We start from the raw sequence: 14,373 nt of genomic DNA on the forward strand, positions 1-14,373 counted from the left end.
ATGTGAGAATAGACTACCTGTATAGGGCAGCAAGGACATTGTACCTCCTACCACACAAACAGCATCCCCTCCAGTGCAGCAACAATTAATCATACTGAGGATGCTGCCATTTATTTGCTTGCAGGTGAACACAGTGCAGTTTTTCACCCATCTGTTGTTTCAACACCGTTTTAAAAACCAACTAATTGAAAAATATTCCAGGCTCCTGTGAATAAAAATAATGAGTCCAGTTTTCTCCTCAAGCAGATATATTCCACTGATTAAACAGATGCTATGAAAGCCATAAGAACAGCAGTACTGGGTCAGAGCAGCACTCTGCCTAGTCCAATATCCTGTCTTCAGCAGCACCTGCAAGTCAGTAACTTGCACTGAAATTCCCCAGGGAAACAAGCAGCAACACCTGCAAAGTCAGTGACAGATCCTGCTCAAGGAGAACACATTCAACAAACCAAAGCAGTGAGTCAGCCAAAACAGAGCTGGTGAGCAGAGTCAGAGAAATAGACCTGGACTTAAAATCATGGAATTGCTCAAGTTGGAAGGGACCTTTATAGGTCATCTAGTCCAACTCTCCTAGAATGAGCAGGGACACCCACAGCTAGGTCAGGCTGCCCAGAGCCCTATCTAGAATTCACTGACATGAAGTTTCTTTCTCTCCTTCCTCTACATTTTTAGAGGAAAAAAATCTCACAGGGAAGAAAGGGGCCCTAAGATTGGCATCACAGACGGGAAACGAGTCAAACCTGAAACAAAGCTCAGAGTCTAAACAGAGATACAGAGGATCTAAACAAGACCCATCCTGTACAATCCACTGTATAGGAAGTCAGAGGTTGCAACTCTCTTACCAATGACTGCTCCAGGAAAGGATACGAATCATGAGCCGAAGCTCAGAAATGCCCATTTGCTGCCAGAGGCTGAGCATCAGAACAGCTTCCAATAGCTAACAGATTACTATAATCATGTAACTGCTGTTGAGCTGCATACAAAGGTTACTGGACATGCAATTTCAGCTAGCAAGTAAAACTGTTCTCTAAGAGCGAGTACAGAATAGATAAGGAGCATTAATGATATGCAGTGTAGAAAACTAGTAAATCCTCCTCCCATCTACTCTTCAATATAATGACTGTTTGATTACAAAATGACCCTCTTAAGTCCAATACCTTAGATTTTGAAACACTGGAGTTTGAACCTCTGAAATTTTCTGAAAGCAAAACACAAGGATTTAAAGTCCAGCAAAGCCTTTGTTTAATAGCTGTCCCTGAAGAAGTGCTACCCTCTGCAGAGGGTCACTCACTTGAGACACAGCTGGGAAACAGGCTGACTTGATCACATAAATGGGTCCTCACACAAGTTAGATGTATCAGAATGACTCCAAAAGCAGAGATCTGAGGGACAGGATTTAGAACGGACCAGGGTCTGAAGAGGCAGTCTGATGCACAACTCGGATAGCAGCAACAGAGAGGAAAAAGAGGGGAGTGCTCAATATGTATACTTCCATGGGCAGCAGATCCCAATCTGGATTTGAAGGTCTCAAGGTGACTATTTCCAGTAGCTGAACTGAAGGAAAACTTGCAGTACTCTTTTGGCTGTAGGGAGAAGCATCTGCACTCTAGAAAAAGTAATGATGGATCAGGCCTGTAACAGAAGGGGCAAGAACTTCCTAGCTCATGGAGTCTGAGAAAGCTACTGCAGGCAGGTCAAATCATCCTGATCACAATTTGTAAGACACAATCTTATAGCCAAGAAGAAACTCCTACCACAGTGTAAAAAGCAGAGTCTTGTGAAAAGAAAGCAGGAGCTAGGGCAGTTGCAGAACTATTTAGAGTGGTTTTGCACAGGTCACTTCTGTCCTTGGACAAACTGTCTAAGGAGAGAGCTGGACAGATGAGCAGGGGTTAACTGCTGCAGCACGGCATGGCTGAAATGCAGAAGATCTTGAGCAGCACACAATGGATGAGTGCTTGGAAAATCAACCTTGGAGCCCTGGAAGGTGAAGTATCTCTTGGTGCACTGCTTATTGCTGCCTTAACAGGCAGCAATAACTTCCAGCTCAGCTGGAAGATGGCACAGCATTAACAGACACTGCTTGCCCATCTCCCAGTGCTTCATTGGAGTTTATTCCTTTTCTCCCTTTTATCCTCGTCTTCCTTGTGCTATAAAGAAAGAAACAAAGAAGCTAAATACTGGAAAACTGGACAAGTGCTGAAGCACAGACCTTGTACATTAAAAGGCACTATGGTTTAAAAAAGGGAAAGCAAAACACTGGAGCCAAGGACAGATAGTCACCTAACAGAGGATTTCACCAATCGACCCACTTCACCTGTTTCATGGTAGATGGAACATCTTCATGCATGTGAAGGGCAAAAGAAGCCTTAGACAAGAAGGGCAGCAGATGCATGGAAATGCCTTACCAATAGCCTTCTATCAAGAGGTCACAGTTCCAGAAGTAAATACGCCAGTGCTCTACAGGAAACAGTACTTGTAACTTATTAGACTTGACAGGAAGGTGTTATTTACTCAAAACAAAGAGAACTACAGAGTAAACTAAAGCACGCATTGAAGGCATCTGACACTTGAAAACTGTCCCAGTATTCAGACTGTTTAATCACAGAATGGCCCAGGTTGGAAGGCACCTCAAGGATCTTGAGTCTCCAACCCCCCTGCCACAGGCAGAGCCACCAACCTTCACACTTAATACTTTACTTCAGTTAATTAGAAAGGTTGTTCTCAGCTCAAGGGTCAAGCCTTCTTCCTCTCTGCCTATTTGCCTCTACACTTAAACTACTTCTCCCCAAATAATCAAGAAATGAAAATTCTTTTGTTCACCTGTGCAGAACACGCTCCAGATAACTGCAGAGGTGATAAAGAAAGTGACAGATGCAAATTTGGTCATTATCCCATGTTCAGAAGAGACATCAACTCAAGCCAAATACATTTTTAGAAACCTGCCAAGATGGTCATCATTACTTCTGTGTTCCTTCCCATACAGCACTGATGAATTTAGTTCACACACTTAATGCAAATACTCATTTAGCTGATCAATATTTGGGAATTGTCTTGAATCCTCAGCCTTTAGAATAGGCTAAAACTTTATTTCAGTGTTACTTATCTCCTCTCCAGCAGAGAATATACTTGAAGAAATCAGAAGCTACAAAAATAAATTGATTTTAATTTGGTGACCTAGTTATTTTATTAAGCCTTTAATAGCACTCAGAACCATATAGTTATAATATGGATTTTGGGTTTAAAGAACTCTGACATGCCTGCTTTTTAGGTCTTCCAGTATTTTACCTTCTGTGTGCAACAGATGTTACAAAGACAATTATAGCCAAAAGTTAAAGCATGCTCTGTATTCCATCCCATCTGATTTATGGAAAGATGGAAAGTCCCTTTTTCCAGAACACACTGCAAGAGTTCTGTTTTCATGAGGACCTGACTTTCAGCTATGCTGTTCTGACCACTCTTTCCACACTGCATTTTGACCATGGACTCACCTCTGATGTACATCTCCTCCATACCTACTGAAACATAGCAAGGCCAATCTCAAATCACTTCCTGAACAACTGAAGGTAATTCAGCAAATTTGACATTATTTTCCAGTTAAAAGAACTCCAGTAGGGTACTAACTCTGCTGCACGTTCATCTATCTCCCCTACTTCATTTCAGCAAGTATTTAGCCCTTTATTTTTAAAGAAGTGAAATGGAAGGAAGTAAAATACTACTGTTTACAATTTTTTTTCATCCTCCCTCATTTGGGTTACTAAATGTTGCCCACTAAATGCAAGTTAAATCCCAGAATTGTATTCACTTTGCAAATGGTGAATGCCACAATACACAGTGTTCTTCTATTCTGAAGGACTGCAAATTCTCATCTACCACTGGAACAAAGCAGTCGCTGTCAAGCTGATCTGACAAGATCTATACCAAATAAGTAATCAGAGATCAGTGACTGGTTATCACTGCTTCACAGAGAATTACCACAATATCCTTCCAAGTCAACAAGGGAATAAACTACCTCTACAAGGTATTTTTCTCCTAAACCCTGTTATTAGGTAGGCTTTATGCCATGAGGCATGAGTTTACATACTTCCTAAACGTTTTTATAAATCTTATCAATCTAATCCCTACATTTTGTAATCCTCTCTATTTAATGTATTTTGAATGGGCAAAAACTGCTGGAACCGGTAACATCTCAAAATGGGATGAACTTCCCAAGCACAATCACCGAACAGGACATCTGATGTAGAAGCAGTTGATGCCCAGAGCAGGCTGTTTCACAGCGAGCTATTCTTATCTGCATATGGGCCATATAGCTATTTTCTTCTTCCCAGCAGGAAAGATTTTCTGTATGCCCTTTTACAAAACTGCTACAGCAAACATATATAAAGCACTGGTTGTCTTTGTACATGAAGTTCCTACAGCTCCTAAACATAAGTGATTCAGCAATTTATTTTAAAATAAACAGGTATTTCACCCCATGTTAACAAAAAACCAGCACAGTTTTAATATCTCAGCAACTTCCAAGCTGTGCCTTTCCAGTTCAGAGTACACCACCCAACTGTCATCTACTGTCACGAACTGTATTACATAAAGGTCTCTTTCCTAAAGAGAAATACAACTAGTAGTCTTGCTTCTGCTTTGCATCTTTCATTATGGACTTGGTTTTCAAGCTTTTCAAGTTTGCTCCTGACCCCAAGATGGATACTGTGACTTCCCCCTTACCTACTCTGTCAGGGAGCACAATCTCCCACTGAAATAAAACTTGCTCCAAGCAGTGGGCCAATACCTGAAGAGGCTGGCTTACTATGCTTAAGTACTGTCTTCTTGCTTTTGCACACACTGTCAGACTCAAAAACTTCCCTTCTGGAGAGTCTTACTATTAGGCAACACGATGATACCTGGCTTTCTTCCCTCTTGCCTCCTAGGGTCACTGTCACCTCTTGCAGCACCAATTAATGGCTTCTCCTGAGGACACAGACCATTTTCCATGCAAGGCTCTCAGAAAGTCATTGGTCCTGGATGTGAGAATTAGAACTGCTTTAAAAAAAAAAATTTAAGTCCTAGATTTCACGAAGTGCCAGATAAGAAACCTCAGCACAAAGCATCCCAGACAGAACCAGCAGTTCAGCACCATTCACCATCTAGCCCCGGTTAAATTACATGCGCGCCTTTCGTTTTATAGCAGCACATCCTGGTACCTGTTTGTAAGCTGTTTCTTATACAGGGAGCTTGAAAAAAAGAAAAAAAACAACTAGTGCAGAGATGAAAGATACCAGCTTCACCCCTCACAGGGTTCTGGAGCAGAGCAGGTTCACACTGGTGTGCTGAGAGTACTGCCAGAGTATCCACACCACTGCAGGCTCAATTTACTGGTGCCTGTAGAAGTAAGCTGACATTGTGAACACTGCTCACATGGAAGACTGTGCCTGTCTCATAATACTGTATAATTTGTGATTCTGCCATTTTGTAGCTTTTAGCTGCTGGCTGGACAATCCACTGCTAGACAAGTTAGTAGTTCTCTCCTAACATGTTCTAACACAGATGATACCAATTTGAGTCACCCATTTCTTCATTCTGTCTCTGAATCATCAATATTTATATTTACAATGCCATGATTATTTGTGAAATGCAATCTGAATCCTGGTCTATATCAGTTCTGTCATACTTGAAATTAAAATAAAACACATGAAACTGTATAATCAAGAAGGAATTCAAAAGGAACAATTAAAAACAAATGCTTTTTGGGGATAGGAGCAATGAAGTTCCTTGATTACGCATGCAAAGAACATAAAATTGCACCACAAGCAGGAATATGCAAACTCTTGTCATATGTTAAGTGATGCACAGAAATCCAGTATCAATAAATATTCTGCTTTACAGTGTGCCTGAATCATCGTAAGGTATGAAAAGAGTGAGATCTGAGGATTTTAGATACTGTTCATTTGAAGATCAGGTGATATGAATTGCTCTGTAGAATACAGAGAAAAAAAAATGTAATTCAGAAGAGCTCAGATCAAGTAAAAAAAGAAAATCAAATACCATTCTTAACAAGCATCTTCTCCCACCCACAAACAAAGACAACAAGGACGTGGTTGGCTAGCAGTGCTCACGGTAGTTCTTATAGTCACTACACTGAGTTAATCTTTTACCTCCAAGGATGGGACAGAAGGTCAGGAAAATCTGAGAAAATAAATGCTGATGAACTCAAGCCATTCCCTTCCCCAGCTTAAGTCAGAGATTCACTGCTAGCTTCCTTGGAACAAAAGAAGAAATGAAGTGCATCTGCAAAAACATGCAGTTTAACATCACTTTAAGCACAGAGCCTCATATCCATCCAAAAACTACAGTGCTTCTCCATAAAGTTATCTCCTTTCATCTAAAGCTGTACTAAAATGTTTATGCCATTTGTGGTTTTTTTTTTTTTTTTTTTCAAACTCAAATTCCTTCTCCTCATTTTTGGAAAGCAGCTGATTAAACCTGAACAACTGGGTTGTTGGACGAAATATGCTGTAGCTATGAAATGGTACAGCAGGGACCAGTTTCACTGTTAATTTAAAATGCTAGAATTAATTAGGTAGTGTAAATGAAGAATTTAATAAGCACACTTTACAACCACAAGTTCTGCTTTTATTAAACATCCCAGCCAAATGAAGGCAACTATCTTCAGTCTGTTTTTCCTTGTCTCGCTCCCTTAAAATCTCTGCAGTGGAAAAAGCATTTTCCTATCGCAGCCCCTCCCCCATAATTAAAATTTATGCCTGACTTCCATCTCCTCTTTCAAGTCATTAGCATCTTTTAAAAATGCTACTGTATATCCTGCCTGTTCTGCAAAGCTACCAAACAAAACCCAAGTTTACAATTTTGGTTTTGAATACCAAATTAAAGGCTGTCTTAGAAGCTGTCATCCCTATTCAACTCAGCACGGTGTACTACCAAATTAGCATATATTTTTTAGTAAGGGAACATGGTTGTTTAAACATGTGTCTTTCCAAAACGAGGGGTAACATCACGAATCAATTTCCTTAAGAAAATCTAGTGCTGCTCTAAAAGACCTGCAAAAAGCCTCAGACCAGATGATGATTGCTGACACGTACTCTTTAATCCACTTAAAATAAAACAGCTCAGACCACAAATTCTCTCAAAGGGATACTTTAACAGACTTTGGTTAGCTTTAACTCCCTGAAAAAAAGAAAAAGCCTTTTGAGAATCTAAACATTTTTTCACAGTATCTGTGCACCTGCTTTAATGGGATAGGGAGCACAGGATTTCATTGGTTCACGCAAAAATGTTCAGTCTAACCTCAGAAATATGTTGAAGACTTTATAACATGGTTTCTCCAGACTAGCTACTTAACATGATTTGGTCTGTGACCTTTTCCATGCCTCTAAAGAAATATTTTAACATTTGTTTACCAGCATACATTTAGCTGAGATTTAAGATAAAGTTCTGAACAAACAATGAAAAATTCAAAAGCAGACAAACCCAAACTAATTGTTTCAGACCTTCACGAGCTCAGCGCAAGCAGCTTAAGAATTTAATATTTTTTCTACAGTACAGCTTCACTGTCAAATAAATCTACAGCGATTTTTAATATGGAAACGCAGCAGAAACCCCCTGGGAAGTCAGTTACTCCTTAACAGCCTACTGCTTTAGCAACCCTGAATTAACACAAGGGTGAAAATCACATCCTGAAGTGCAGTGATGCTGTATCATCACAGGTCTCAAACCTGATCAGATTAGATTGTTTTCACAAATTAACAGCCCAGGCTTTACAGGACAATCCTGGTGGCTTTTTTCCTACCTGAATTTCGTTTGGTTAATTTCTACTTGCATCACATTTTAAAACATGGAGGCTCTTACAACACACAGGGATGGTGTCCAGAAAGCATATATTTAAATAAAAAGGAATATTTGCTATGAAGTTACTGACTTTAACTCTTAATAAGCTTTTTAAAGAAAAAATATAGGTAAAAAGCTACCCAAGAATATGTCAGTGAGATCACATCACCAATTTTCTCACATCTTCAAATACAGAGACAAAAGCCTGGAGATGAAATATAACAAGCAGATGAAGTAACAGCTCTCCTTACAAAGGCTGCCAATTCTCTACAAAAACAACATAATATCTACAATTCTGAGATTCTGTTTCAAGGAAATCCCCATCAATGAAGAATACAGGAGGCAAAAAGTTACTAAAATACAAGACCTGCCACAATCAAAATTCAAGCGAGGCACACTTGTAGATGAGTCAGTAATTCACTTGGGTCTTGAGTAACTCAAGTAACTTGCAGTTCTCTTTCCCAGACCATTTTCAGACTGAAAAGAAAAAATACCTGGGGCCAAAGCTTGTTTGGTAGTAGGAATCAAGCGTCATATTGGGACAGACAGGCACGTAAAAGCAGAGAACTTGAGCTCTCAGCATGGACAATTTTTGGAAAGGAGAGTATGAGCAAACTGTTTTTAAGTTGAAAAAGAAGAAGAATAAATAGAAGTCAACTTGATTTTTCAATCTGTTTTTTTCCATACCCTGAAGCTGTGCCCTAATCAGAAAATATATTGAAATAGATACATCATGGTCAACGTGCAAACAGAAAGCTCTGCTGGACTACACTTCTGAGGACTTGAGCTGCCCTGGGGCTACTGCCATTTATTATGTGCCTTGCGTTAAACAAGAACATTGCTGTATGTCAGGAAGTAAATAAAGAAGAAACATTGCATGTTTAGAAGCACTAAGCAGATAACCCTAATGCTGCCAATAAAACAGCTGCCAGGCTGTTACAGATGTAGGTATGAAGACTTGTCTTTTCAATTCCTCATTTTGACAGTGCCTCTTTCCAGATGATGCGCACTCAAACTGCCAAGAGCGCATACTTGAGAAGGGACTGCTCCTGTGCTAGAACCCTTTCCTTCCCAAGTCTGCTGCACTTGGTGCTAAACATAACACTGGTGACATGCTGATCAGCAGAGATGTTTCAGCTCTTCACCACCTACAGTGCAAGTAGACACAACCTATAAAACTAACCTATAAAGCAAACTACATGATGTCACTGCTCACCCTGCTGCTGTTCTGTCCATCAGTGAATTTCTGGTTGTGGCAGCAAGGATGCAGAATAAGTGAAGTGCATCAGCACCTACCTACACCTTCTTTAGCAGAAGCGGAGACACCACTGTCTTCCATGAGGTAAGATCTGTAATTGGAAGCTTTCCTTGTTCTGAAGGCACCAATCAACGGGTGCTACCACAAAGAGGTCACTGCAAACTATGGTGTTTTAGGGAACAACGTTCATTAACCAATAATCACAAATGTTCAAATGAGAACTGGAGCAGTAGCTCCTAACTACACACCACTGCTGCTCCAGGAAGCTAGAGATAAGGGGCTGCAATGGACACATAACCACTGTTGCTCTGAAATGTTAACGTGCAGAAGTTTGATGAAGGTACTATGAAGTCCATAAGAAAGCCAGAGTTATAAATTGTTGGTTGGCTCAAGCAATTCAGATGCATTTGTATAACTGAGTCAACATTCATCAGGAAAAATAGAAGAATGATGAGGAAAGCCATGTCATCATCTGAGCTCTGCTGCAAGAAGCTGCCTAGGAAGAATTAAACGCATGCACACTGGTAGTGTCTGCCCCACTCCCCAAAGCTGTATGTGAGCTGAAGAACAAGGGTTCACCTGTAAATCTACAGCCAGTACACAAAACTGAAAACTAAAGGTTTGAAGGTTTTAAAGGTCAGAAGAAGCTTGCCATAATACCTGCAGCATTTCTAAGCACTTGCAATATGAGCACTGAGGTTTTGCTGACCTTAAGTGTAAACAGACCCTGATGTACAGGAAAGCAACGCTGAAGAGCTTACCTGTGATTTTGTCTCTCACGAGCTTGCAGGATTCTATTTCACCAATGCTCCCAAAGAGACTCCTGAATTCCTCCTGGGTCATGTTCTGGGGTAAATAGTTGACTATGAGGTTGGTTTTGCTGTCATCTGTGGCAGCCCCCGTCTGCATGGGGGAAGGGCAGTTTCTACTGTTGCTGGAGGGTCCATTGGTTGTATTGGAAGTAGGGCCATTCGACACCTGAGGCTCCATGGTGCTAATTATCTAAATTAAAAAAAAAAAAAGAAAAAGAGAAGAAACCTTAAGTTTCATAGATATAACTGCTGTTTTTAAAAGATACTTACAAACGAATGAGTAGGTAGCATTCACGGCCAATTTAGATACTTCAACAAAAGAAGCCGGCTTGATTCCTCTGTTATTGTTGCAAAGTAGGTCATGCTAGTCTTTGGCTGTGAGCATACACTAAGATGCAGTTTAAAAAAATCCTTTTTAGTTAATGCAAAGCTGATTTCTGCTTTCATCACACAGCCATTTTCACAAATGTATATTTAAACCACGTAAATTTAATTATAATTTAAGGTAATAATCATAATTAAAATTATAGTTCCATTAAATCAGATGAAATAAGTGTATGGCTCTATACGAAAAGGTAAAATATTTTACCTATTTAATAACTGTATCACAAAGTGCAATGACAACAACATTAACCAAGCACATACGGGCTGTCTTTAGTTAATAAAGGCACTTTGTCCCAAGACATACCAGTTACTGGTTCCAGGGATGACCTATATTCTCCAGTTATATTTTCACTAATGAACTGACGCCTCTTTAAATAATAAAGCCCTGGATCTGCAATCTTCAGAGATACAAAGGTCTTCAGATAAGTTACTGGAAAGGTTTAATCAGATAAAGCTTATTCAGCGCAGAATGGTATTTTAACAAGTGGTTCTAACTTGAAACATGAAACTCCAGTTTTTCACCAAGACTTCTCCAAAGTGCCACCTAAGAAGCTATTTTGCTCACACAGACAGGCAACAATGTCCCTGCTGTCACAAGTGTGCCCAACCATGTGGGCACAGCTGCCTGCATGCCCCTCCACCTGCAAGATACACACTGGAGAAGGCAGTCTGCAGCAGAGCTATACAGACAAGGATGAAAACAAACCTGGGTGCTTCAAGGCTCTGCAGGGACCTGCTGTGCCCGTGTTTGGGGCAGGACAGAGTGAGCAGGAGCCATGGGAAGCTGCACCACAGGAAGGGCATGGAGGAGAGCTACTAGCACTGAGCCTCATGCTCATTTCATCCTGTAATTATTATAATTACTCATGACTTAATTAGCTTTCTTTTTTGAAACCAGGGAGGTATGTATTGTGACAAATTAGGCTTGTAGTTGGGTGAGAGGGGGGCACCAGAACAGATAAGTATGATCTAAAATTAACTGTACCAAGGTGCTTAAGTCTCTAATTAGCTTAAGTTCTGGTCAGCATTTTTTGTTTTTACATTGATACATGTGTCTTTATTTAAAGCTACATTTATTAAATAATCCTTCGTTTTCATCAATGGAAACAAGTTTTAAAATTACTACTGATTTTGATTACTGGACTCCAGAATACATTACGCGGTTTGACCATTTCCAAATAAAAGGAAACCTTGCTACATTATGCTTAAACAGCAAGGCCTTCAGCCACAAAGCAGAACAGTTCCAAAGAAGTGCCAACCTTGGGGCAGCCAGCAGCCTCAGAGCCCCACTGCCCACTTCGGCAGCCACGCGCACCCAAACCCCGACACCTCGGGTGAGGCAGCACCCAGCCATACGTTCAGCACTGCAGACCGTCTGCTTACCCAGAATTGGCCATACTCTCTTCCCCAATCCGATTTCTGACATGTATTTACTCACACACACTAAGTGCTTCAGATACCACTAAATCTGTTTAGCTCAGATGTCCAGCTGGAAGATAATCTTTTGATCTCTGCATCTCTAGCCTTACAGCAGGTTCTTGCTCCAATCCTAAGCTTTGCTAATAACCCGCTGCCCATGCAGGCTCCTGCCATCCTGAAGATAATATACCGAGCTCAGCAAGCTTATATTATTCATATGCACACACAAACACACCATATAAGTCTCATTAAAGTAAAATCCAGTTGGGGTTTTCCCGCTGTTCCCCCCCCAGGAGCTGATGAGGAGAACACAGGCCATCTCAGGCAGGAGAAGGCCTGGTCCTGCCCCACCAAGCAAAACCTGACAGCCAGGGTCAGTCAGAAGACAGCAGCGACACAGACATGGCTAACAGCAGCTCTAAGTCATCCCACTGTATCCTTTCCAACACAAAAGCCACCAGACACACTGCAGTTTTAGGTACTGGCCCTCTGAAGCCAAGAGGAGCACTTCTTGTGGCTCCAGCTGCAGCAGAAGCTGGCCTTCAGCACGGCGTGCTGACAGAGCTATGTCACCTATTATTAGCAGCAGCAACAAAAGCTATATACAGTTTCCCACGATAAACAGAAACCTCAATCTCTTCAAAAAAATCTACTCAAAATTTGAAGCTAGCTGTGTCCTACTTCTGCATTTTGCAAACTCCTTTTAGCTGCATCTTAAGCATGCTTACCTTCTACTCTATGCAGTAAATACAGTTTAAGGTATTTAACAAATACAGAACATTGGGAGTAACCTAGGCTGCTCAGTAAAGTGTGTTCTTGAACAAATACACTTCCTCATATAGCATCTCCAAATATCTCAGCATAAGCCAGTGTGACCCCAGGCACCAGGGTTTCCTCCTGGCTGCTCTTAGCTCCAGTCAATCTCCAGATCAGTCATTTTACACATATGTACTGATTCATATCATTAGTAAAAACTTAGGAAATTAACACTAACAAGAAACATAAATCCCAGTCCTCCTTTTCAATACTGTCCTCAGCCCTGCAAATCAATGAGAACACTGATAGCAGCTGACTTCACATCAAGAAGCTGCCAGCACACTGTTCTTTGAATACATGTAGTTTCTCCTCATGTAAAGTTTCAGCATACCATTCACTTTGTCCACAACATGAAGACTGCAACTTTGAATTCAATACTTATACCGCAATATGAATATTTTTCAAGATGATGCTACAGTTTCCTCAGCAAATAGTTCATTCTGACTATGTTGTAATTACTGCTGATAACGTTAATTAATATTAGTACTTTTTATAAAATCATAAAGTATGAAAGGAGGTTATGAATTTATCTTTAGCTCATGAAGGGCTCACCTGGATATCAACAAAAAAAGTGTTGAAAACCCACCAGCGACTGCATACAAAGATTTTTTTGCAATATAAATGTACTGTAATTCCTTAAAGATGTTATACCTCCTTACATGTTACTTCAATCTAGCAACATTTTTGTTGTTCTGCAGCTCTTCTCTAACCTACTTTAGCTGGAATCTCACTAATACAACCACCATGTGCTAACGTGCCCGTGCTACTGGTACAGAATCACAGCTTTTTGCTCCCTTCTCACTCCTCTTCTACATGCAGATGAACAATAACTGAAGAAAAAGTAAACTGCAGTTACTATTTTTACGCATTAGTAATTTAAGCACCAATACTTTGAGTGCTACGTGTTTGTAATGTTCAAAACCAAAATTTCTACGATTGCAATTGTGGTGGTTTTTTTTTTTTTTAAAGTTAAAAAAGGCAACTCGTACCTCAAATTCTAGGTACATTTCAGACTGCTGCTTATAAGAATTGCTTCTTGGTGCACTACTTTTCTCAGGATGGCAATGCATCAGCCAGGCACCAGGTATTTTCGTTTGACAGATTTCACAAAGGAAAGCTTTGCTGCTCAGGAATTCAGCATCAGCCTTGCCTGCATTCTGCAATACACTGCTTACCAAAAGTCTTAGTATAACCCCTGCTACAAAATATCAGCAGCAAATACACAGTACAGCAATCCCTATGTTTCAAACTACATCTCAGAAATACTTACCGTATCTTCTTACACATTTTCTCCAATTAATTCAATTAATTTAGTGCTGTTGAATTATTAGTGCCAACAATAATGCAAAGAGTACCTGTATGTATAAACAAAGCGATTACAAACCTTAAACAAGCCACAATGACTGACATTTATCTTCAGCTGCTGTTACAGTAAGTGTGTAACATGCATCTATCATTACAAAGCACAGTTAATGAATCATTTAGAAAACTACCCACAGACTGAATTAACACAGGCTTATCTTCCTATTGCATGCATAAACAATAGCCAATGGCTTCATAAATGTAAATATACATGTTTTATATTTACAAGATTTGCTCTCAGTAGACTGAAAGAGATCTGTCTGTTGGACTGAAAGACTGTCACAAGCACACACTGCGAGGAGTGTGTGCTCAGCAAATTATTTAACACTCATTCTTGTTATTCAAGTTACATAAGCTCTGCTGCCCATTTTCCACAATAAAGAGAAATTTATTTTAGATGTCGAAAAAAAACAGAGCAGCAATTAACAATCTCAAAAATAAGCATAGGCGCAGGCACTGAAGTGTTTTAAACATACCACCACCTCT

At 40.2% G+C, this 14,373-nt stretch overlaps 1 protein-coding gene across 10 annotated transcripts in view; it reads right to left on the reverse strand.

Annotated features, from left to right (window-relative positions):
• Positions 1 to 14,373, reverse strand: part of ELAVL4 (ELAV like RNA binding protein 4) — a 74,506-nt gene that overhangs the window by 30,664 nt on the left and 29,469 nt on the right. For all 10 annotated transcript variants that reach the window (XM_048945970.1, XM_048945972.1, XM_048945969.1 and 7 more), the window contains exon 2: positions 9,856 to 10,096. In XM_048945970.1, the coding sequence (XP_048801927.1) occupies positions 9,856 to 10,096 (241 nt within the window). The remainder of the gene's footprint in view (positions 1 to 9,855; positions 10,097 to 14,373) is intronic.

The sequence above is a fragment of the Lagopus muta genome, chromosome 5, assembly GCF_023343835.1.
Source record: "Lagopus muta isolate bLagMut1 chromosome 5, bLagMut1 primary, whole genome shotgun sequence".
In the NCBI taxonomy this organism is placed as follows: Eukaryota; Metazoa; Chordata; class Aves; order Galliformes; family Phasianidae; genus Lagopus; species Lagopus muta.